Source organism: Sitodiplosis mosellana, unplaced genomic scaffold (assembly GCF_009176505.1).
Source record: "Sitodiplosis mosellana isolate CC-2019 unplaced genomic scaffold, AAFC_SMos_1.0 Smas_scaffold_6226, whole genome shotgun sequence".
Classification (NCBI taxonomy): domain Eukaryota; kingdom Metazoa; phylum Arthropoda; class Insecta; order Diptera; family Cecidomyiidae; genus Sitodiplosis; species Sitodiplosis mosellana.
In genome coordinates, this window is record NW_022601467.1 from 17,266,237 (window position 1) to 17,290,385 (window position 24,149).

Genomic DNA, 24,149 nt, shown 5'->3' on the forward strand with positions numbered 1-24,149 from the left:
AGTGGTGTTGCTTGTTTTGCAGCATTTTGCACACTCATTCATCAATTCCAGCAAGGAGAAAAACAATGAATGATTAATGCAACGACAATATAGTCATAAATGTGTAATTCATGGGGAAAAAACCCATTTAAGAAATATTGAGTAATAAAAAAATTGATAGAATCAACTCTTTTTTTCGGGATGAGTCATTTCATAACATTCACTTTCAGAATTTGCTTTTTTCTTCTTTCAATGATTTCCCATTTAATTCCATTCGTGTGTTTTGTTATAAATAGAACGTGAATGAATCAATCGATGAAATTTATACCGGAATTTTTTTTTTGTTCCAAAACTTAAAGATCAGGTTTCGAACGGTTATATCGTTCTACGTAGATGCAACCACACCATATGAATTATGTGCGATTAACGGGCCCGCTGTATGGTCGGTGCGCTGAATAATCGCGTTTATTTTTATGCCAAGATAACACACGCGACCACAAATATTGTATCGGAATCGGTTGTCAACTGTGCTCAAGAATATATGACGAGTAAAGATGGCACATTCTGACGTGGAGCGACTCTTATTATCCTGGCGTCTGTATGCAACTCCATTTAACAAAGCCGCAATTTTTGTCGAAGCTCAAGGCAAAAAGTGCAAAGTGACGATCAAAAATATTTGTATCGTTATTTTTAGGAACAACCCGTGTGCAAATAAAATGACTAACGAGTCACTCAGTTGTATGTAACTGTATGTAGTGATACACAACTAAAACTGGCTAAGTTGATTGAAATCATGCGTTTTGTATGGAGACAATCACGTTCAGTTATTCTTTCAGTCAGTCGACTAATTTGGGACGTTTTGACTAAGAGTGATTTGTGATTAAAGTTAAATGCAGTTGCTTATTTTGTTGCTTGGCAATCACTTTTAGTCAGTCAAAAATTTTCCACACGGGAAAGCCTTTCAGTTGACACTTTCATCTAGATTTTACAGCTTTCAAATGAAAGATTTTCAAGAATATAAAAAAACGCATAGTTGAAAATGCAGAAAGAGGTAAATATGTTTATACTAATGTAGATGGTCCTGTCTTATCACCGTCTTACTTCATTAGCCGCGCCATGTCGGATAATCCTATGCGCATGTGTTCAAATGGTACAGAACAAGACAACTTGTTCTCCAAATATTTTTTGCACTGTAACTATGTATTCTGAGTTATCATTAGAGAGCAAAGAAGGGATTAAGAAACAAAGTATTTAGTTAAGGACGTCGGTCATTTTACAGTAATTTTCTACAAAATGAGGTTTAAAATATTTTCTTAGGTAAATCAATATTAATCGATTCACAGAATTTAAGAAAAAGTATTTGAATCCTCAATTGCACCACTATAAATAAATGAATTTTACAAGAAGAAAAATCAGTTCAAACTTAGCATACGTGTAAGATACATCAAAGAAACTTCTGTGTTGGTTCAACAAAATGGCACAATTTTATAATAGTTTTTGGGTAAAATGTGTTCTGATTGTGTTATTTGGAGTGTTGATGCAGGAGATCACATCGTATGTGCTGATTGAAAGTGACAAAACGATCGAATCGTCTGTAGGAGGTGTTGAAACACCACAAATCAAAAATGTGCGTTCGAAGCGGGCGATAATGAATAAGAAGAAGTTATGGAAATTTGGCGTTATCCCATACGAAATCGACATGACAGCTGGATTTGATTTCGAACAAATTGACAACATTAAGGCGGCAATGAAGCACTGGGAATTTTTTACATGTATCATTTTTGTTGAACGACATCCAATTGAGCATGAGGACTATATACGATTTACAAAAATTTTAGAATGTACTTGTTGTTCAGATATTGGCAATATAGGTGATCGTCAAGTTGTAGGGGTCACCAATTGCGGTGGCGTTGGTGGTATTATTCATGAGATAGGGCATGTAATTGGATTTCATCATGAACATCAACGGCCTGATCGTGATGATTATATTGAAATCGAACAAAGTAAACCTGTCCAAGGGGCCTTTTTTTTTGACAGTCCTTACAAAAAAATTTCACCAGATGTGTTCGATACGCTTGGCGAACCATACGATTTTGACTCGATTATGCATGAGGTCATTGAAATATTTACCATTCGTCCGAAGAAAGGGAAAAATGGCATTGTGCCGAAAATGGGTCGAAATGAACGATTGAGTGCAATTGACATCAGAAAAATGAAGAAATTGTATAAATGCCCTGAATGCGGAAGAACATATTTGGATAAAAAAGGTGCATTCACTTCGCCCCAATATTACAATAATAATTCAATAAATCGTAAATATTATTGTGAATGGCGAATTAAAGCCATTAAAGGAGAACGGATTCTACTTGAAATTACTGATTTAGATACATTCTTATTCAACTCAAGTGATTGCCGAAACGATTATTTAGAAGTTTATGACGGTTATTGGCATAAGTCACCACTTTTGGCTCGTTTCTGTGGTGCTGAAATCCCAGGAAATATTGTTTCAAATGGGAATCACATGTTCATCGTATATGTTTCAAGTCAAACAGAACATGAACATCGTGGTTTTTCTGCGAACTATAAAACTTTTCATGATTAAGAACATCTCAATTTTTATACAATATTTAGAAAAAGTTGAATTTTATCATAAATAACTACAGAGCAATCATAAACAGTTATCTCGAAATTTTCAAATAAATAACTATTTTAAATTAAAATTCCGTCGCCATCGTCTTTTTTCAACATTCAACAATATATACGTACGTACTGCCTACGAACTTAACATCGCTCGTAAATTCGTTGTTGTGTTTTTTTTGCTACGATACTCATCGATTTGTGAGATAAATAACAATTATACACGAAAATTGGTGTGTGGTGGTCACATTGTTGCACATGTTTCGATAAATCATTAATAGTTAAATCGAACAATCATCAAATCAACAAAATCACTCAAATTAACAATCGCATGTTCGATCGCAATGTGTATACGAGCGCAAGTGCGCTGAATTTAATTTTTGTGCGTCAATTTGGAAACCAAAAAAACGAGCCATTTTCAAAATGACTCATTTTTCTAAATTGACACACAGAAATACACCGATTCCGAATTGGCACACAAAAATTAAATTTCTGTACCAATTTGAAAACCGCGCATTTTTATGTGACAATCCAAACGATCAATCAGGCTACCTTTGCATTTCAGTTCAATAGAACTCGGTAGAGTATTCCAAAACAAACACACACGTAGCCTATGTGTCAATTGTCGAATAAATTTTCCGAGCCTACAAAAATATGGTTTTCCGTAAAATCCATTTTCCGGAAAAACAAAAATTTTCCATATGACAGTTTTTTCGGAGTTTCCAGGTGAAAATTATGCTAGTCTATTGGTTACTTATTTCGAACCCACTTTTGCACCTTGGTAGAAAATGGGTTAAGCATTCCAGCCGGTTAATCATTGTTTATTGCTGCATTCGTGTTATACCTTTTTTTCTCTTTCATTTTGGTGGGCGCGCGCGCGCACGCTCGCTGTCGAATGTGAACTTATTGGCGTAAGAAAAGTAGCTAAGCGGCTACTGTCGACGAGAGAGAATTGCAATTGCATTGTTTTCGCTATGTAATTTTCAAGTTCAAAAGTTTATTTTTTTATTTATTTGCACTGTGTTATTCTTATTACACATTCATCCACGGTTGCTTCGAAGTGAATGTGTCACATCTCATATTTCGCAACATCACTCTTATCTCTTGTTATTGCCGTTGTTGTTTTTTTTTGTGTTCATGATTTTTCGGACTTTCAACTGGCTTGCGGCCAAAGAAGAAAAACCACGCGACCAGAACCCAGCAAGAGTGAGAGACACACAAATATGTAGTTGAAATACGACAAAGACGACGAAAAAAAAGTGAATCGGAGGCTTAGCACCGAGCATAAATGAAGTGAAGATAATGAAAAACCCGTTGTTGTGCGAGAACACAAAAAAATGGGTATTTTTCAGCCGCAGGCAATCGACAAGGCTATCACAGCAATATATTTTATTCAAAAGGAAAAATGAACGCGTGAGAATAAAAGACTGACGCTACCAGGTTTTTCGCAAAAGCGGGATAAAAATCAGTTGCACGCAAAAGAGACATTTCAAAAGGTTGCACGCAAGAGAGAAGTATATTGTTGTTGTAATCACGGCTTTAAAATTCAAAATGCGACAAAATAAAATGTTCTGTTTGCGTGTAACCTTTTGAAATGTCTCTTTTGCGTGCAACTGATTGTTATCCCACTTTTGCGAAAAACCTGCTAGCGTCAGTCTTTTATTCTCACGCGTTCAAATATACTCTTCATTTTTTGTTTTTATTTTCATAAATTCTTCATCATGCTCCTGCGATGTTCAACCGTTCTGTTTGTGTTATTTTTGTGTTGTTGATCTTTTGCTGCGGCTGCTTTGTTTTTCTGTGTGTTGTTTTCCTTCTTTGTTCTGTTCTGAATTGTTGATGTCTACTTTGGATTTTCAGCATTGTTTTCGGATGCTAGTGATAATTTTGTTTTTCTACTTTTTCTTCTTCTCCTCTCCTTCGCATGCTAAATTATCCACATATTATAATGCGATTATTATTGTCGTTTAAAATGATTCTAACAGACACTTCGCTATTTGCACGATCATTTTGAATCGCTTCATAAAATACAATCAACGTCAACTTAAATTATAGAAAGAAAAAAAAAACAAGACACGATTTCATGTTGAGTGTGTTTTCTTTATTTGCCCGTTGTGCAATTGCATTTCAGGTTTTAGACCACATTACAAATTGGACGATTGATCGGAATGTATAAGAGTGAGAGAGAGAGAGAGAAGATAACTCACTACTCAGCCTGGAATAAATGTGCTGTTTTCTTGTCAAAGTCAAATGCTGTACACAAAGTAATAAAAATACAGAACTTTTCGCGGCAATAGAAAAAGTAGTCAAAAATGATGTTAATTAACGGCGCAGTTTGTAACAACGCAATTGTTCATCAACTAGGATTTTATCGCCTTCCACTGAACTAATCACTGTCAGGGTAATTGAGGTTACGGAAAAAATGACTTTTTTTTTCAATTACTTCTGTTCAAACTTCAAATCATACATTTTTTTATTCATTAGAAATGGCTGACGGGTAATTTAATTTGGGTCCAAGTGTCTTGTTTGCAAATGGGTTCAACACAATGTACACAAATCAGTTGTGTGTTGGTTGTTTACAAATGTGCAATGCCGCACGAACGAGCGCGCACTTGTCGCACCACTTCAAACCACAAACCGTTGCGATTGAGAATTCCGAGGCGGATCATAATTCACCGCCGCCATTTGACCACACAACTTCTTAAGATTCTTAGAATTTATCGAAATAAATGGAATAATTGGCCATATGCCCAATAGTTGTTTTTATTACAAAACGCTATCGTCTGTGGATATAATTAAAATATTAATTTATTAGAGTATCAATCACAATCAATTAAAGGCACCTGAAAATTACCTCTGCTCAGCAGCACAAGACTAAAGCATGAACAATAAAAAACCTATCGAATGTGTTGATTGTGTGAATTAGATGTTAGTTTTTTTGTTGTTGTTGTTGTTGTTGTCCCAATCATGTGTATAATTAAGTCGATATCGATCCGAATGAGTGGTAATTTTCAACAAATCAACATGATTTTGGTTTCGCTTATTTGCTGTACCGTGTTGTATGTGTGTATGTGTCTGCCATCCGGTGCGCATTAAGAAGAAAATGATCAGTAATGAATTGGTTGGTTTTTTTTCTGAATAAAATGATTGTCGTACTCAGTCGTGCTTTTTACGCTTTTGAGATAGGGTTTGACCTTAGTGCTGCGACCAGATCGATTGGCTTGGCTTGGTTTGGCTTGTGTGCATGTAGCATGAGAGGGAAAGAAATGGCTATTTGGATTCATTAAAATGTATGGAGTTGAGTGATTTTTTCTTCTTCTTCCAGATTATGTGCTGCTCACATGATACACACACACACACACACACACACACACACACACACACAATGCCTACATTGTAAGATGTGCCAATAATTTGTGTTGCCCATTTTAAATGCGGCTAAAAGTAACCAACGACAAAAAAAAACACACGACAAAAATAACTAAATCATGTGCTCTGATATCATTCTTACCAAACCATATTTTGTGACCCAGTCGATGCGACTCCGATTTCAGAAAATACACACATCGAACGGGGAACAATTCATATGGTGCAATTGTGGGTAATAATAGTGATAGTCCGAATATATTACTGTAACTAATCATTATCGTAAATTATCGATGGCATTGAAATTCATTGAATTATGTAGGCTCGGGCACACTGCCAATATTGTAATTGCTCGCAGCTAGATAACGAACAGATCAAAACCAACAATGCACAACACAGAAAATTGAAAATAAAAAACGGAGTATATTCAATAAATGATAATTCGGAGAGCAAACTCACAGCTTTTAATAAAGGGTTAAAACATATTTAAAAGTGCAACGTCAACGTTCTACGTATTTATAGTTTGCACTCAGATCCAAGATATATATTATTTCATTCCGACGACCGTTTATTTTTACAAATCAATGATTATAAATCAATGAAGGATAATCAATGCTGTCGAATCAATTGTTTTCGAAAAAAAGAAGCGCATCCAACACGATAACTCACCCGGTGTGCAATGGAACTGTTGAACCATCAGATAGAGAATGCGGAATTCAATCAGTTATCACAGAATCCAGAGTGAGAGTGATCGTATCAGAAATCCGGTAAACTACTGCGTGAACAGAAGAAAAACCAACGCAATCGAACTAACTCAACCCTTAGCCACTTTCGGAACAAACAAAAAACAAAAGAAATATCTTGGCTTCTTAATGAAGTTCTTGTTGAATTACAACGAATGACTTGATTGCGGTTGTCGTTACGCTTGCAAGCTCCACATGGATACGAAAGATGCCGGCTGAAAACAAATGCAGACGAATATTGTTGTTGACAGTAATTGATTGTGATTGCACATTTTTTTCACTCTCTGAAGACAAATAGGCGATACAAAAGGGTTCGTCGTTCGTTTTGTTTCGTTTTTTTTTGTTGGCGTGGGATCTCCTCCTTAACGAGCGATTATGAAAACTTTTAGCATTTATCTTTATTTATTACACTTGCCAACAATATTTGCGTTGGACAAATTGCCTGAAATGATGCCAAAATGAAGTGTGTGTGTATTGTGCAGACGTCATACGATCCAAATTCACATGCGTTTTCCTGTCTCTCGTTGTCGTTTCGTCTTTCATGTTGTTCCGATTTTTTTTTGCGCGTTAAAATTGAAGTTATTTTCGTTGAAAATTGAAAATTTCAGCAGAAGTTCGAGTGAAATTGTACACATTCATAACTGATTAACGCATAATTCCATATCTCAATAATTGCAAATTCTTGACAAATGAGTGTGTGATTGGTAAGCTTTTAACGTGAAATAATTGAGATAAATAGCATTTTTAAGTGTTTTCCGTGGAAACACCACTATGCAATGCGTACGCAGTGTGTGTTGTTGTTATTTTTTCGTCTTTTCGTAGCCGATCGATACGGCGAACTGCAAATTAAAATTGATATTTAACATGAAGAGAAGAAGAAAAAAAATAACTACAGTTGAGTTGTCGGATTGTTTCGCGCATTGGCTCATGATGTGTGTTTCGGTTTCCCCTCGGAGCGCACGATTATTGAATGACACTGAAAACTGAAAATCCAGCACAAAAATCCAAAAACTTTGACGAGGCGAGTCATAATTATCGCATAATTTCATATCATTGATCATTTAATTTCGGTTAATTAGTCGAGAAGCGAGCATGAGATGAGGATGAAGAGAGAAAAAAAAACAAACAAACAAATCAAAGCTGAATAATTTCACGCGGTTTTGGAATCGATTTCAGTTGATACGTGAAATGTTTCCGGCAATGCGTTAATAATATTTGATTTTGCTTAGTTTGTACGCGTCGCGATGCAAGAGGTGAAGAAGAAGAAGAAGAAGGCGAAAAGAGCGAACCGTTGATCAATGGCATTCAAGCTATCTCGGAAACGTGTGCATGTATATCATCCGAACGCGAATGAAAGAAGCACATTTTCTTGTAATTACCGAGACGGCTGTTGCGCTGCTCACAACAGCCAACACATCAAATCCAAACCGAAGCCAATGCACCAGTGTGAGAGCACACACAAGAAACATTTATCATCAAGAGACGGAGAAGACGTATGAAGAAACACTAACACAATCTATGGTGATGACTTTATTTTGGTCGATTGGCTTTGAATTGGCGCACGATCTATAGACAAACCATATAATGGATGGTCTCCTGCAAATGAGCATGAAAAGAAACAATCCCCCAACAAGCGAATTCGGTTTGCTGTGGAAACAGCACCATCAGTATTCAGACTCGGTATTCTGGTATCGTCTTTGAAATTCATTCATTTCTCTCTCTCTCTCTCTCTCTCTCTCTCTCTCTCTCTCTTCCATATTGAATAATAGCACGAACATAGTGAAGCGAAAAGTGGATGATGGTGATTAAGTCATTTACAAATAAATTAGTTAATCGCATTTGGTACAAAGTAGCCAATGTTTGTTGTCTATGTCGGGGCTAATGCACATTAAATGCCCGATATTAAATGGCGCTCGAGCTCGTGCGTGTGTATTTGCCCGTTTCGAATTTGAATGCAATATTAAAGAAGAAACGACGGAAGGCAATGGATAAGCGATTGATAACTGGGTCAATGATTTTCTTTTTTAATTTTTTTTTCTGTTCAGTTTATTTCATGTTCGCTCAATTGCTCGCAATCGCAAGCCGATAACGAGCGTGGTAAAATCGATATGTGGAATCATGCGATGAATTTTGGTGGAAATTTTCAACAATATCATCAACAATTAGTTCGATTTATTGCATTGAATTAATTTCGATTTATCCTAGAGAATTTGGTTTTTTTTTCGTTTTGATTTTTTACTCAATGTTGATCAACAAATGATAGATATTCGTAGCGTATTTTCCTCAATCGAATGCTAATGTGTTTATTCCCTTTCTTTTCTCTAATTTTAGATTCTCGCTAAATCAGAGACAAACACGCGCAACAACCAATTCCATCCGTTCGCCAGCAACGGATTTCATTGGCATCAGACCGACGCCAAACCTTGGACAACAACAACCAATTCAACTGGATAAACATTTTATATTTTAATTATGGGATTACAAAAACAATATCTAAAATATGGACAAACTGCAAGAGACAAGATATTTGGATTACCGCCAGATACTCGACGAAATGGCCCGACACCACTATCGATGCTGATATCACATGGAGCTAAATTTAATAATAGTAAGTACCACCGACATAATGCACTGCGATGAAATACAAACACCGTGTACAGCGTTGCACAACCATCGCTCTCGTTTTTAACGCTCCAAATATGCATTCGATTCATATGCGCTTTTTTTTTTAAATCTCAATTCACATTCACACTAATTACGTTTGTTGTTCTTTAAGTGCCTCGTGCAACCATGTGTCTTCAATCAAATTGTGCATTTTGCAAAGAGTAAAACACATGTAAATCAAACCCATTTGGATTAGATAATATTTACAATTCGTTTGGTCGATCGTTCGTTCGCGCACACGCGCAAAAAATCTATATCGAACACGTGAAAAAAGCGAGAAAAAACAATTCGTAATAAATCGATGTTGCAGCCATGAGCTGAGCACTCTTAGACGAATATTTAAACCGGTTTAAAAAGGAAAATGCAAATATTTTGCAGTATTTGTTTCTAAATGCAGTTGATTAAAATTACTGTTGGTTTTTTCTGCTTCTTAGCGAAACCAGTGAGTAAACAGCTCAGAATATTTTCATTTCAACAAACAAAAATCAGTCCTGATCATATGTTTTTTGGTTGAAAATGAGTTACCAAAATGAAAGAGCCTAAAAATAATAATGATCGTAAGCACTTGCTTTTTGTCACTCCAAATGATCCAAATAGTTCAAGTCACATATGAGCTAGGATGCGGAAGAGAAACGAAACACATGAAAACGTGTTCTGGATTAATGATTCGGGAAGAAGATTGCTTTGATTTTATGCTTTGCTTCTTGAATTGAAGTGATTTACTGGCAACGAACTCTCACTTTAAACAATAAAATATCCACACAATGAGTGGAGAATTTCACACCTCATCGCTTTTTTTAAATCTTAAATACCGATAAAAATGAACAAAAGTAAAAAATATAATGGAATGAAATGATGAAAAGTGTAGTAACCAGAATCATCGTGATAATATATTTTATATATAGATAAAAAATGACATAAAAAAAGATAGCTCGAATCATGTATATTGTATAATAAATAACCTTTCTGAATACCGCGAATCCTCTCTATCACTCTCATAATCTGATCGAAATGATCGACCATTTTTCATCGCCCCGCTATCTAACTTTCATTAAATGCGATGAAATATCATTTTGTGACATAAATAAAAATCGATGATGTGTCAGCGCATCGGATATGTGTGCAATGTGCATGCAATATCATCGATCAAACAGCCAGTAGCGAGCATCATTATCGGTGTTTGTGTGTGTATATTTCGCATTCACGCAATATTAGAACATATAAAGGCTCTTGGTTATCCATGTATCGGTTTCGCATAGCACACATGTGATTCTATTGTGCTTAATCGGTGCATAAAGAGTTATTCAAGAAAAAAAAACACACGAAAAAAGTGTACACATAGAAAATTTCCCCACTAGGTCAATGAGAATCAAAGTTTACTTATTTAGCGAATCCACGCGCAACAACAACAGCCACCAGCAGCAAATTGTGTGTGTGGAGAGAGAGAGAGAGAGAGAGAGAGAGAGAGACAGATAAAATACGATAATATAGTATATACGATGAACGCGATGTGATTTTTTCTTTTGTCTCTCTCCCTCTCGGTCGTTGCGTATCGATCTCGGATGGTGTGGCACTTAGATCTATGGTTCTACTATTGTGCAATGTGCGGCACGTTATTTTTGCCCAAAAACAGGCATAGACCAGTGTTGTGTGTGTGTGTGTGTGTGTAGCAAAGGCCGACATTGAGACCAATGAATCTCTTGCGTACTCACTTACTCGCCGAAAATACATAACATACAGTTTCACTGAATGACGAAGCGAAGAAGAAGCCATTGTACCGCATCTTTTGCAGCATCGTCCGTCGTCGTCGTCGTCGTCATCGTCGTCATCGTCATCGTCATCGTTTTTGCCGTTATAATCATCATTTTCATTGAATGCCGCCGCTTACAACGTTGTACCCGCTATTGCTTCATTCATTGAATCGCGTGTGCTCGCGCACATGCTCCACAATCAAACGCCCAGCACACATTTCAATCCCCATCAAAGCTTGCCGAATGCTTGTTTACAAAGAGAAGAAAAAAAATGGCATGGTGTGCGATATTTTTTTTCTGCAATCCACACACAAGAACTTTATTATTAATTAATTACACATACGGAATACAGTTTCGTTTGATAAATGCTCATCACACACTTCATGCTTTATGTCCAAACAAGTTCTGATGAACCCATTCCAAATGCACATGCATGCACACACACACACACGTCACTCGACTGGCTGCAATTAATACATCCAAAGTGGTGATTTTTTTGTTCGCTGTTGTTGTTCGCGGCAAACATGTGTCGCAATGTTTTATTATTTGTTCATGCATGTTTGTTTGTTTCGTTCTTAATAGTTGGCAACAATTTTTTCTCAATGCACAAATCCCAGATAAAAATCTTGATCACATTTCAAAGACACACACTCATATTCATCACACCGCAAATCCATTGGTTGGTCCTCACTCAAAAAGTGCATCTTATGTGCAGACATCGAGTGTTATTTCGATGTCGATTCATTTGCATAAAATGTTCACCTTCGTTTGTTGTGTTCGTTCTTTCACGGATTGAAACCATTTACAAGAACTCTGACAGACAATTCGCTCAAATGTGCATTTGGTGTCTTGAGCTGAGGCGAACACACATATGAAAAAAAGAGCAACAAAACATGCAATGATCGATAATTCGGTTGTATTGGCATTAATGGGTTTGCCAATCACTTCATTTGATAAGCTCCGCCACTTCAAGTTCGCAAACTCTAAAATAAACACCAGCTCGTTTTTTCTCGGTAAAAAATCGAAGACATTCTATCAATGCAAGTTCTTATAAATGTCACGAATTCGAATTAATTACAAATAAAACCAAATTGAAACTTGTTTTCGGATGATTTTCTTTAACAACGCATCGCGCCGTTAGCCTTCTCTTCATATGCTGCGCTCCTTTATGGTTGTTATTGCTGCTGCTGCGGATCGATTGCAAAGTGCATCAAACACGTACACAGAGCCAGTAGGTTAATCATTCGCCACATATACACATACCATGCCATGTGTGACATCTCCTTTGGCTTTCAAAATCAAATGGATTTCATCGTACCAAAATGCTTATGTTTCGAATAAATAACATGAAAAACTTCTTCTGGCCGTGTTAAACGGTCGTTATAGCCACAGAATATCGGTTTTACATGTCTCTGATGATGTCTCTGATGATGATGATGTGTGTGTGTGTGTGTGTGTGTGTGGATGCTATTTCAAAGTTTATACTATTAGTTTGGGCATATCGATTGAAATGGGTTGGTCAGCTATGCGAAGCAAGCAAAATCACACACGTTTATGTCGTCTACCTTAACCTCTGCTAAATACTATTTGCCATTGCCGTTAATCCGTCTAATTCATGGACTAAAATTGTTTTAATTCATTTGGATTACGCATCAAGTTCGAAGCAAAACAGCGGCAAATACCTAACCATTTCGACAGAAATGCTTAGTTCACAGCTTCAAATCGTCACCACGTGGTTTCTATATCAAATTAGCTGACGGAAAAAAAAATTGGCTCAAATTCATAACAATGTTATGGAAAATATTTGGCATAAACACAAAGGTATGGAGCAAAAAATGGGTAAAACAACGCACCAATTACGAAAATGCTCAACGACGGTTTCCACATAAGATGCGTATTGTAAATGTAACTACCCTGATAGGTTCACCAGAGAAACATACAAACAATTCACCTCATTAGAAGCGGAAAATTTGCCTATTTCAGTCGGAAAACTAACCAATTAAGATGAATTGCGTTTGCTCGTGCTCACGCACACTTGTTCGCTCATTCGTGCCAACAGAACAGCCAAGCGCCAATCTGAGGTACGGCAAGCCAGAAACAGCAGCAGCAGAACTGATTAACGTCGAAGAGCAAACAAAATAACCTCATACGAATCAAGTTCAATTGATCCAAGAGCACTTTCGATTTCAACATATAACACGAAAAAAAAAACCATAACATAACAAGCATAACTTCGTTTATGTATAAAACAACGAAAAGATACCAACTGTATTGTACTGGTGTACGTACATAAAAAAAAAACTTTAATTGTTAACATACTCATTTCAGTTGAGCAATAAAAGCATTTAAACAAATGTAATTCTCTTTTGGAATTGTAATCCGTTTCTGTTTGTTATGTTGTTTTGCAGCAGTTGACGTTTTCTTGTCGTTGTCGTCGTTGTTATTGTTGGTTTTTTTTTTCTCGCATTTCGCCATTCTTGGCTCTTTCTCTGTATCTCGCTGCTTCTCGCTCACTCTCGGAAATTCGTTTGTTTCGCACTTTGGAATCAGTTTATCATGTTGACCCAGTTCTATGCTGAGTTGCTACTCTATGCTCGCACTGGCTCTTATTTCTCCTTGTCAAACTAATTTTCGTATCGCAAAATTGTATTTATTCAGAGTTTGGCATAAATTTACAAAAGGATTACGAGATGATAGAGCAATGCGCCGCACTCATTCGCCTGGGTGAAGTTTTGCAAATTCAATTCACAAGTCACACACACATTTTATGTGTGCTGATTGTTTACGATCGTGGTGGTTTTGTGGTTTCGGGCGATGAAATATGTCCAAACATGAAAGTGAAACCTAACAATATCTCTCTCTCTCTCTCTCTGCATATACAAATATCATTGAATTCAAAGCGTTGCTCGCCTCATCCAAAACGCACACACGGCGCGCACATTGCAACGTGACGTGAAATTGTAATTTGTGTGTGTGTGTGTGTGTGTGTGTGCGTGATCTCACTAAATGACCACATCCAGGAATCAAGTGCAAAATCTCTCGAAATTTTCGTAAATTTAATTAAAATGTACATGAAACTTTTCATTTTGTTTGACGCTATCGCGTAATTAATTAAACAAAAAAATGTACAACAAAAAATGAAAACATGCACCATATTTTTGTTGTTGTCTTACCTCATGCTGCTCGGCGCACGATGACAAAAAGAAGTCATCTTTTTTTTACCGTTGATATACACAAATGGTACGGCTTATACGACTCAAAATAATCACTTGTGTTTTACATGGTGTTTTGACCGTTTAATTTTTTCGATTCGCTTTTTAGTTCTCTGTTTTTAGGTGTAATCAAAATTGAACTACGTATACATTGTTTCACTGTTTTATAAAAAAAAAACAGATAAAATTACCACTTTGGTCAATTCATAACAAGTATTAGTGCTTTGAGCTTCCATGGTGAGAGACAGTGTACATTGGTTGGAATTTGCGCCAACCAACAGGCTGTATATGTTCATTAAAACTTGTTTCAAGAACGTCACAAGAGTTCAAGACACAATGCCAGAATGATTTTCAACCATCCACGAAAAAAAAAGGTTTAGGCGGTGGAAGTTTTTGATTAAGCAACAATTCAACGATTTTTCGCGACGATTTTTTGTGCACTTTGGAATATGGAAAATTTGGTATTTATCCATTGACTTAATTGGTTCCATAAGCTTTCTTGTCTTTTGAACTTATCTAACTTTTCATTGCAATGTAGAGGATTCTCCTTCTTGCATACGTAAGAAGACTATAGAAATCATTTTGGAGCAGATTGAATATCAAATTGAGGTCAGGGAAAGCGTTCAATCTCATCGCAAAAAAGCCAAGGGATGAAAGATCTCAATCGTTAGATCTCAATGCGCTCACATGAAAATGCTTCGATTTCGTTTTAAAAAGTTTTGAATTTTTTTTTCCTACGAATTCCCGCGCTTTACCGAGATGCGATTTTGTAGTTGCGTTTCGCTTTTCTTGCCATTTTTTTTCTTCTTTCATTCATTATGGTCGTGGAAATCCTTGAAATAGCCATTTAATAATTTTTTACGTTTGAAACGAGAATAATACGTCTTAGATAGTGCCATATAAAAATATGTAATACGAAAGAACGAACGAATAAAGCAGACACACACACACACACACACGTGAGCACATAGAATTGAGGCATAAAATATTTTGCTGTGCTACTGCTGGTCGCTCTCTCTCTTTTTCTCTGTCTCGCTCGCACTCCGACACCGTGTGTCTCAGCCAACCATATGCGCACACACAAACGCACAGACACAATCGAAGCACACGGGGCTCAAACGAGTGACGATTCAACCGGAGTGCATTTGTGTATGCATCGGCAGTGGCAAGTGATGACCTAGTTAATAGTTTTTAAAACTTCGGTATTTATTTAGATTTAATTTGTTGTTGTTGTGTTAATGTTATTATGGTTGCATTGGACGCCTTATTTTTCGTGGTTGTGTTTCGCTTCATCCGATTAGTTTGTTTCATTTCACGTAAAGGTTTTTCATGAACACTCGTGAAAAATGGTGTGCTCACTAAAATCAACAACATTATATGCTGCACACACAGAAACACATTCACATAGCGAGAGCAGCACATAGAATCGAAAAAAAAAATATGTTCAAACGATACACACAGAAATGATCGACTCAACTCACACACCATTTTTTTTTCTATTTATTTTTATTTCGTGTGTGTTTTTTTTTCGTTCGTTTCTTTGTTCATTTCGATTTTAATGATTCTACAGAAATACCAAGTGAGCATGTGTACATGAATTGCTCTTTGATATGGTTTTCAATTACTCAATTATATTAACATCAATTTGACTTGAGCATTTTCAAAGTGTGAGTATCAATGATTTTAGTTTTTCCATTTCGATATCTAATGGGCTGTTTAAGTGAGTTTTGTCTTGCAATTGACCCGTTCGGCTTCATTTTGGATGGAATTCTAACCGTTTTATTGTGCAGCGCACACGTAAGTGGTGCACAACACATTTTGCAAAGTATGCGAGCACCGCACTCACACACACACAAAAAGCGTCACCGAACTTACGGTTGATTCTGAGCCGACATTTTACTCATTCTAATGGCTGAAAATCGATGAAAATTTAGCATTGACTCAAAACAAACGAATAAAAAGTTTATCGATTAATATTGTGCACATGCAATCAATTGAAAGCTTGATTGAAAGATTGTATCGCACCATTTTTCACACATACACACAAACAAGATCAACGTTAGATAACGCATTACCAATTTAAGTCCAACTGCGTTCCAAATAACTTCAAATCAACTGTGTAGAAATCATGCGCTGTCGCTTCGATTTCTATAGCATTCTATAACTCCTTTGCACACATAAGATCTCCGCATCGAATTTCAATGAAATACACTCCAGATAAGATAATTTAATGCCTGATGCAAAACTATGATGATTGGCTAATGTTCGATCATAACTGATCGCATTTGCGTAATGAAATGAGTGTCCAAGAAAGCGAGCGAGCGATGGCTATTCATAACAGCAACAAGAAACATCAAAAGTACCACCAAAACAAAACACCTTGCAGCGCCAGTTAAAAAACATAAGTGAGGAATTTATCAGAGATTATGATTGCAAATCATATGTATATGGAGTACATCGAAGAAAAAAAAACTACATACAATTGTAAGTGATGCCATTAATCGGTGGATTGTCGCACCATTGAACGATTTCTCACGTCCAGAATTAAATGCACGCATGAAGAAATAGCGTGTAGTCAGCAAAACAGCTACATGCTGCTCGTTGCCATTTTTCCAATTCACCAAAGCGGAGAACAATTTACTTGCGACACAAACACACACCAACCATTTTAGTCCAATAAAAGAAACATGAGGCCGCAGTGAAAGTGCATTCTGATCATGTGCAATGTAAAGACGTTGCACAAGAATATCAGACGATATACTTCATTCTGTGTGTACTTCATTCATTTCGTGGTGACGACGCTTCGATGCGAAGTGATTGTAACGAATAAAATCGATTTTTGAGCGAAAATGAAATTTCGAATAAAATTTTCGTTTTTTTCTTTGTTAAAAGAATGAAATCGAATTTTTTCGTACGTGATGAAAAAGAAGTTCTACTGGCGTCTTAGAGAAACGAGAAATTGATGGAATTGATTTTTCATCCACTTGCAAATATTGACTCTCAATAAATTGACATCGGTCAATATTTGACGAGCTAATTACATTGTAATAATATTACACAGTCCGTCAAATGAGGCGATATTGATGTTGGATCAGATGTTTGATCGAATGCATTATTCAATACATTTGAATCCACTACAATCTTCTTTTTTTTTCATCACTTTTAATTGGTGCACTGAGAATGAGTTACAATTGGTATGGCACGGGCCAATTGTATCATATTGTCTATGGTTTCAACCAATACAATAGGATTTACCTAATTTGAATACAAGTACGTGAATTGGATAGTGGCTACCGTTATAGCATTCATTGTAATGCAAACAGCTGTTTAACCTCAACTGTTGTTGTTGTCGTCGTTGTCTGTGTAGTTGCGGCGGCTGTTTGCTTCTTTTCTCTCCTTCAGTTTACAATGATTAAATCAAATAATAGCTGATTATTAAATGGAATGATTCAGCACAAATCAATAGCAATTGGCAAATGGCAAGCGTAGCGGCCGTATTCACCTGAAAGATGATGATTATGATGATGAAGAAGAAACTACGAAAAAAAAAAATCTATTAAAGTAAATAGCATATAAATGGTGGATGATGAAGCGCGTACGATGCGTTCAAGATGTTTATTTTTTTCTCTTCGTTCATAACGTAATATTTGCTATCCATTTTTGGAGCTGAGAAACATTGCAAATTATTGCGCATTGGTCGGCAAATACATCTATGGATCGATCTATGGAGACATTGATATTGAGCGATATTAGTAGCTGTATAATGGTCTTGCATAGACAATGATAATAAATACTGATTAGTTACATCATTTTTTCTGTTCATCAATGAAACGATTCTTCTTCTTTTTTCCGTTTGTAAATTTCAACACAATTTCTCTGGGCATTTCACGTGTAATTTTCTTTTACCTTGAATTCTTTGCATTCAAACCTAGACGGTTTCATCACCACCGATTTGAATGGATCGCAAACAACGGTATACGGTGTCTTCAATGCAACACACTTGTCACCAAAAGTCCCTCACAAGAAGATAAGAAGAAGAAAACATGATCCATTCGAACAGAGCACAGGAAAAGTACAATTTGGAAACGTTGTCAAGTTCTTGACATGAATTCCGAATCCTGTTCGTTAGCAACATTCTTTTTTCCATTGAATGTTCGTGTTTGTGTGTTTACATGCAGATTTCGGGCAAGCCCAAGCTATTCCAATATGCGCGCCGCGTACGTGGTTTGGTTTGTGAAAGGCTCCGGAAAACAAAAAAATTGAAAGAGATAGCGAGCCCAGAGTGAATCGTGTTGATGGCTGACGATATCGAAAATATTCATTTCAATGTCATACAATTTGCCCATGTCAAACTTGTTCCATATTATATGGGTTTTATAGCGGAGATAACTACAATTGATACAGTAGCACCACAAATAAGCCTCCAATCACAACAATATTTGCACACACGCACAATTCGCAGAAGCACGTGCAATTTTTGCACACATCATTACGAATCCAATTTGTGTATTGATCGAGCACATACGCGCGCGATTGGAACATTGACCCACAAAAGTAAAAAAGAAATGATCAGCATTTGTCTGAACATGTGGAAAATTCATCTAAAATAATTGCAAACGCAGCGGCGATCACTTCGTATCGATTGCACAACATTGATCTGGTGCAACTGGTTTGTTGGGCATTTGTTGGCGCGCGCAAAAATAAAAACATTGCCAAATATTGTGAGTTTGTTGTTTTTTTCTTCATTCGATTCGTATTCGCAAGTTGAATGCGTCATAAGACAGGATTAAGACGGTCTGTGACGACTTACAAAAATAAACAATTGAGTGTTTTGGGTGTTAACAGTGCAGATAACAAGTGTGGGTCATTTTTTTTGGCGTCATCAATGTAGACGTTGTTGTTGTTTTTTTCTTCTTTCTTCTCTTGTCTGCAATGAATTGGATAAACAACAAATAAAAAATATACTTGAACACTTCATTTTTTTGTCGTTGTACAATCACTTTTCCACGGAATGCGTGTGCTTTCGTGCACCGCAGTATGCTACTAATAATAAATATCCACGGGTTAATCGTCTTGTTTTTTTTTGGTTGTTTTCCGTGGTTATGCATAAGCCTGATGGTCATTTGTTTATTTATTGTCATCGTTCTCGCTTCTAATTTCCAACTTCAGAAGAAAAATAAAATGCAAAGAAATCGCTCGCTCTTTTTTGTGCTGTCAATAAGTCCATGTACTTGGAATTTCTTTATATATTCTTCACCTTCAGTTCAGATCATTCAAACGGCACGGAATGATAATTAACAGAAATTCCATCATAATCGATCATAATTTGAAGGCAAATACAAACACTTTATTACACATTTTAAACCTCAACTCAAACTACAAATTCCCCAAATTCCTAGTCAATGAAATGAATTCTTGGAAAATAAATAAACTTCTTTTTTTTCTTCTTCGTGCAAATGAATTTCGAGGCAACAGAGTGTATAATGAATTCACTTTTTGCATGCAATATAAAAATCGTTTATTATGGTTTGAAGGTGTCGGAAGGAAAGAAAGTGGCAATAAATTCAGAGATTAGTTTAATGCATCTATTTGCATAAGTCGTCCTTTTGCATTTGAGCGAAGTGTTTTTTTCTCTTCTCTCGCTTAGTCTATAAATAGAATATTCACTAATAAAAACACCATTTGTGTCATTTTCCAAATGAATTATCGATACTCGATGCTATTTTGCTATGTCAACATGGTGGGGTGTCATTGTGTGTGGTGTTGATGGTTGATTCAATATGCATTGTGTGCATATCATATGGTTGACGGCATTAATTGTCATTGCTTGACAGATCGGTGGCACAACTCATTCCAATTAAATCACTTACTATGTTCATTAAACAATTTAATTATGATTGCAACATTTTTCTTTTTCATTACGCGTCGATACATTCGCATGCGAAATGGGCATCAGTTTCCATATATATATATAAAAAATATTGTCGAGGGAAAAAATGTGCAACAACAACAAGAAAACGAAAAAAAAAATCTTGTTTTTCGTTTATCTTTCGCGCAATGTGCGAACAGAACGTGAAAGTTCAAAAAGAATGCCTCCGCATAGAATCACCACGCAATGAGACACCGAGAGCGAGAATATCGACAGAAAAAAAAGGAACACACATACTCACCGACTCTGGTGACCATCATAAGAGACACCGAATTGCAACAGCCACAACAACAATAACAGCAAATAATAGTGAATTGCATGCAAGCAGCTCAATGCGAACAAATTAAATCTTCAGAATATGATGAAAATGCAATTCTACTTCTGACTCGTAGGTACATGACCTTGTTTTTGGAGTGTTACCGAACACATTTCATACTCTCGAGCACTCGCGTTCGTGCATATTCGGCGCACACATGCTCAATGGATGAGTGAAGGCAAAACGCACTCCACTCTACGGGCTAACTCAATAAATAATTGTATAATTTTTAATGTTTCGAATCGTTGATACTGTTCGCTGTGCGGCGGCGATCAACTCTTTCGATCGGTGCATTCCTTCGTCATAATAATTTATCGTCAAAAATACGAACGAATTTGTGGTACGTCCGAGTCAACGAATGCTTTTTTTCCCATTCCGTCGCTTGTGTGTACGATGCGTTCTATGTGTGTGTGTGTGTGTGTGTCTATGTGCTGCACAAACGAAACAAACAAAGATATGAGTACGATTTGGTCGTGCCGCATTTAGATTCCGTTTAAATACTTAATAACTATTTTATTGGGTTTTGTGTATATTGCACATTTATGGAGACCACAATAATTACACCAAATCAATGCTTTCGGAAAAAAAAGACTACGCTGAATCGTTCTCTTCTACAAGTGCATAGTTTTTGTTTTCGTTCGTAAATTGTATAATAATCATTGGAATGAATGCAACAAAGCGAAAGACAGCGCGTTGTGCGCACACGGAACCAACGGTAATCACGGTGGCCACAGCAGCAGCAGCAGCAGCAGCAGCAGCAGCAGCAGCAGCACCAACTACGACGACTGTAACATCGAATTATACATCAATGAACAGAATTTACGCGCATTTATTTGCGTTTTTGCTTCTTTTTCTTCTTTAGCTGGATAACCGTAGCTCATTTTTTTCGTCACACACACATGCTCACGTGCCAGTCATGTCCATTGGGAAAAAAAGCTCACCAAACCATCCACGCTATTTTTTTCGGACAATAAAGCGAACAAATACTCGAACAAAAAATGCATGTAATCCATTCGATTCTATTTTATTCTGTGTTTAAACACAAAAAAAACAGAGATCTCTATCTAAGTATGTAATTCGGGTCGCGTGCGCGCATTTACCGCTTGCCAATCGAACACTTGTTCTTCGTATTATTTACTGGTTCGTTTTTTGTTCTCGATTGACAAAGTCGCGTGTGTGTTTGAAAGATTTGTGCTTTGTCTTCTTTGGATTCATCAATGGAATAAATATTCAATGTGCTTAAGCCCTTTCTATACCGTAGAAAAGCAGAATCGAACACAATTGAATGAATAGAAAATTGGTTGGAGAAAAAAAAATATTTAGAGTCATTTGTTACATACCAAACAAATTATACACATTACACCCATTGACGCTAATTGATTAGATCGGATAATGAGGTGTAAATTGAATGTTATTATTAAAAGACGAACTTCGATTTGAACAACGCAAAGAAAAGGAAATCACGCACAAATACGCACTGCCGCTTAAATAGCTCGACGTATAAACAAAGGCTACCTTTTAACATTTGGCATTGGTGTTCAATTAACAAATTACTTTTTATTACATATTTTGTTTGTTTGAAATGCACTTGCAAGCAATGCCGTTATGTTCAACGACGACGACGACGACGACAACAGCAGGCGGTAGTCACCGTTGTTGTTACTGCCGCTGCTGCTGCTGTGTTCGATGAGAATTTATGAAGTAGGGTAATGAGAATGTGCAATTCTCATTGATCATATTAAAATTCCACAGGCACGATTTCATCTCATTTCGTCGTGTTAATTTGTTGGTCTCTGCTTTTCATTACAATTTTATGCTCATAAATTTATCGCTCTTCAATTTCAATTTTTTACTCTGTACATAATTAAATTATTTTGTTTTTTTTTTCTCTTTTTTTCCGTTTTGCGCCCAATGTAGATAGTGTTGCTGTGATAATTTTAGGAATAATTACACTCATCGTGGGTGTACTTTTATCATCTATTCCATGGATAGATTATTTTATTTTAAAGGTGAGTGCTTTTTTCCTTCTCTTCACTTGTGTGTGTGTGTAAGTCTGTGTGTAAGTCTGTGTGTTTCAGTCCATTTTTCGCTTTCGTACACTTAATTTTATGCAATTCTCTTTTCGGTGTTTATTTCGGCGTGGAATGTATCGTATTATAATTTTTTTATTATTATTATTATTATTGTCTCTGTTGAACTGCTTATAAATTCAAGTTCATTCTGTTTTAATGTCGTTTTTGTAAACGGCCGTTTGTTCTCTTTTACATTGAAATCCATAAAAAAAACAGATTGAATTCATAAAATTTTATCATGAGATTCTCTTGAACATGACAACGATTCGGAGACCGTTTGTGTGTATGTTTTTTTTTTGTCAAGTCAAAACAATTTGTGGAAATGAAACTGTTTGTCTTTTTTTCATGGGAGTATTCAAATTCCACAATAGTGGAGTGTGTCATGTAACACGTAGATGAACACCGATTTTTCTTTTGAATACGGTTGCTTTTCTCTTTTTTGTAAAAAAAAAACTTTATCTTTCAAATAATAATTTTCATTTTTCTTTTTTTTCTCCTCTTTTGGCCACCATCATTCATTGCGGATGTGTCGGACAATAGAATTTAAGACTTTGGAATAATACACTTAGTTTCCATTACTGGCAACGGCCAGGTGTTATACGCTTAACGAAAGTCTATATATTCAATGTGACGAATCCCGATGGGTTTCTGAATGGTGAAAAGCCGAAATTGGTTGAAATTGGACCATTTGTGTACAGGTAAGTTGATTGTTTTATTTTCGCTTCTTTTCTATTTGAAACAATCTTTAGATTTTCTTTTCAATAAAGACCATTCGTGTTGCTATTCATTTGTTTGGCGCGCGTGTCAAATCGGAACACCGACATTTCAATTCAAAGACCTTTTTTATTTAGAAAAACAACAACGCGAATTGACAAATTATGACAAAACATGATATTGCGTGATCACATCATTTTTCATATCATTTCAATATTCTATGGCCGTTTATTCGCTTCGTAAGATACAAAGTTGCTGTGTGTTTGTGTGTTGTGGCGGAAGAAGAAAATGAATCGCAGAATAAAATAAATAATATTTCAATAAAGGCAATCAAATGAATAAAATATTTGTTCCAGTAAAAATCGAATTATTGCCAATATGCCGTATGCCGTGGAAACATTTATTCAGCATTTTGAGATGAGAGAGAGAACGCATGGGGAAGAAAAAGACACACATTACATTCGTGTTAAAGCGCAATTCATTCAGAAAACTACTTCCTTAATTCTCTCTTTCTGACTTCTCGTCCATTTTCGTGTGTGTGTGTGTGTGTGTGTGTGATTTGCTGAAAATTTATTTCCTTTGTTATTCTGTCTCTTGTTAAATTGGTCCCCTGCGTACATGAAAGCTTTCGATGAGCAATATGTGTGTGATTACAATAAACAACAAACCGCTGCCAAACAATCAATGAAAATGATCGTGGGTGCATTATCGCATCGATCATCACATCGTTTGATGGGACTTCTTTGTAGAGAATGCGATTGATTAA

At 36.3% G+C, this 24,149-nt stretch overlaps 2 protein-coding genes across 4 annotated transcripts in view; both read left to right on the forward strand.

The window, feature by feature from the left end:
* LOC129577780 (scavenger receptor class B member 1) overlaps positions 1-24,149 on the forward strand; it is a 56,252-nt gene that overhangs the window by 28,025 nt on the left and 4,078 nt on the right. For all 3 annotated transcript variants that reach the window (XM_055465351.1, XM_055465350.1, XM_055465352.1), the window contains exons 2-4: positions 9,057-9,333; positions 22,515-22,606; positions 23,210-23,367. In XM_055465351.1, coding sequence (XP_055321326.1) covers positions 9,198-9,333; positions 22,515-22,606; positions 23,210-23,367 — 386 coding nt within the window. In that variant the 5' untranslated portion in view covers positions 9,057-9,197. The remainder of the gene's footprint in view (positions 1-9,056; positions 9,334-22,514; positions 22,607-23,209; positions 23,368-24,149) is intronic.
* On the forward strand, positions 1,454-2,581 carry LOC129577731 (bone morphogenetic protein 1 homolog). The gene has a single exon (XM_055465231.1). It carries the CDS (start codon positions 1,454-1,456, stop codon positions 2,579-2,581), a length of 1,128 nt encoding a protein of 375 aa, XP_055321206.1.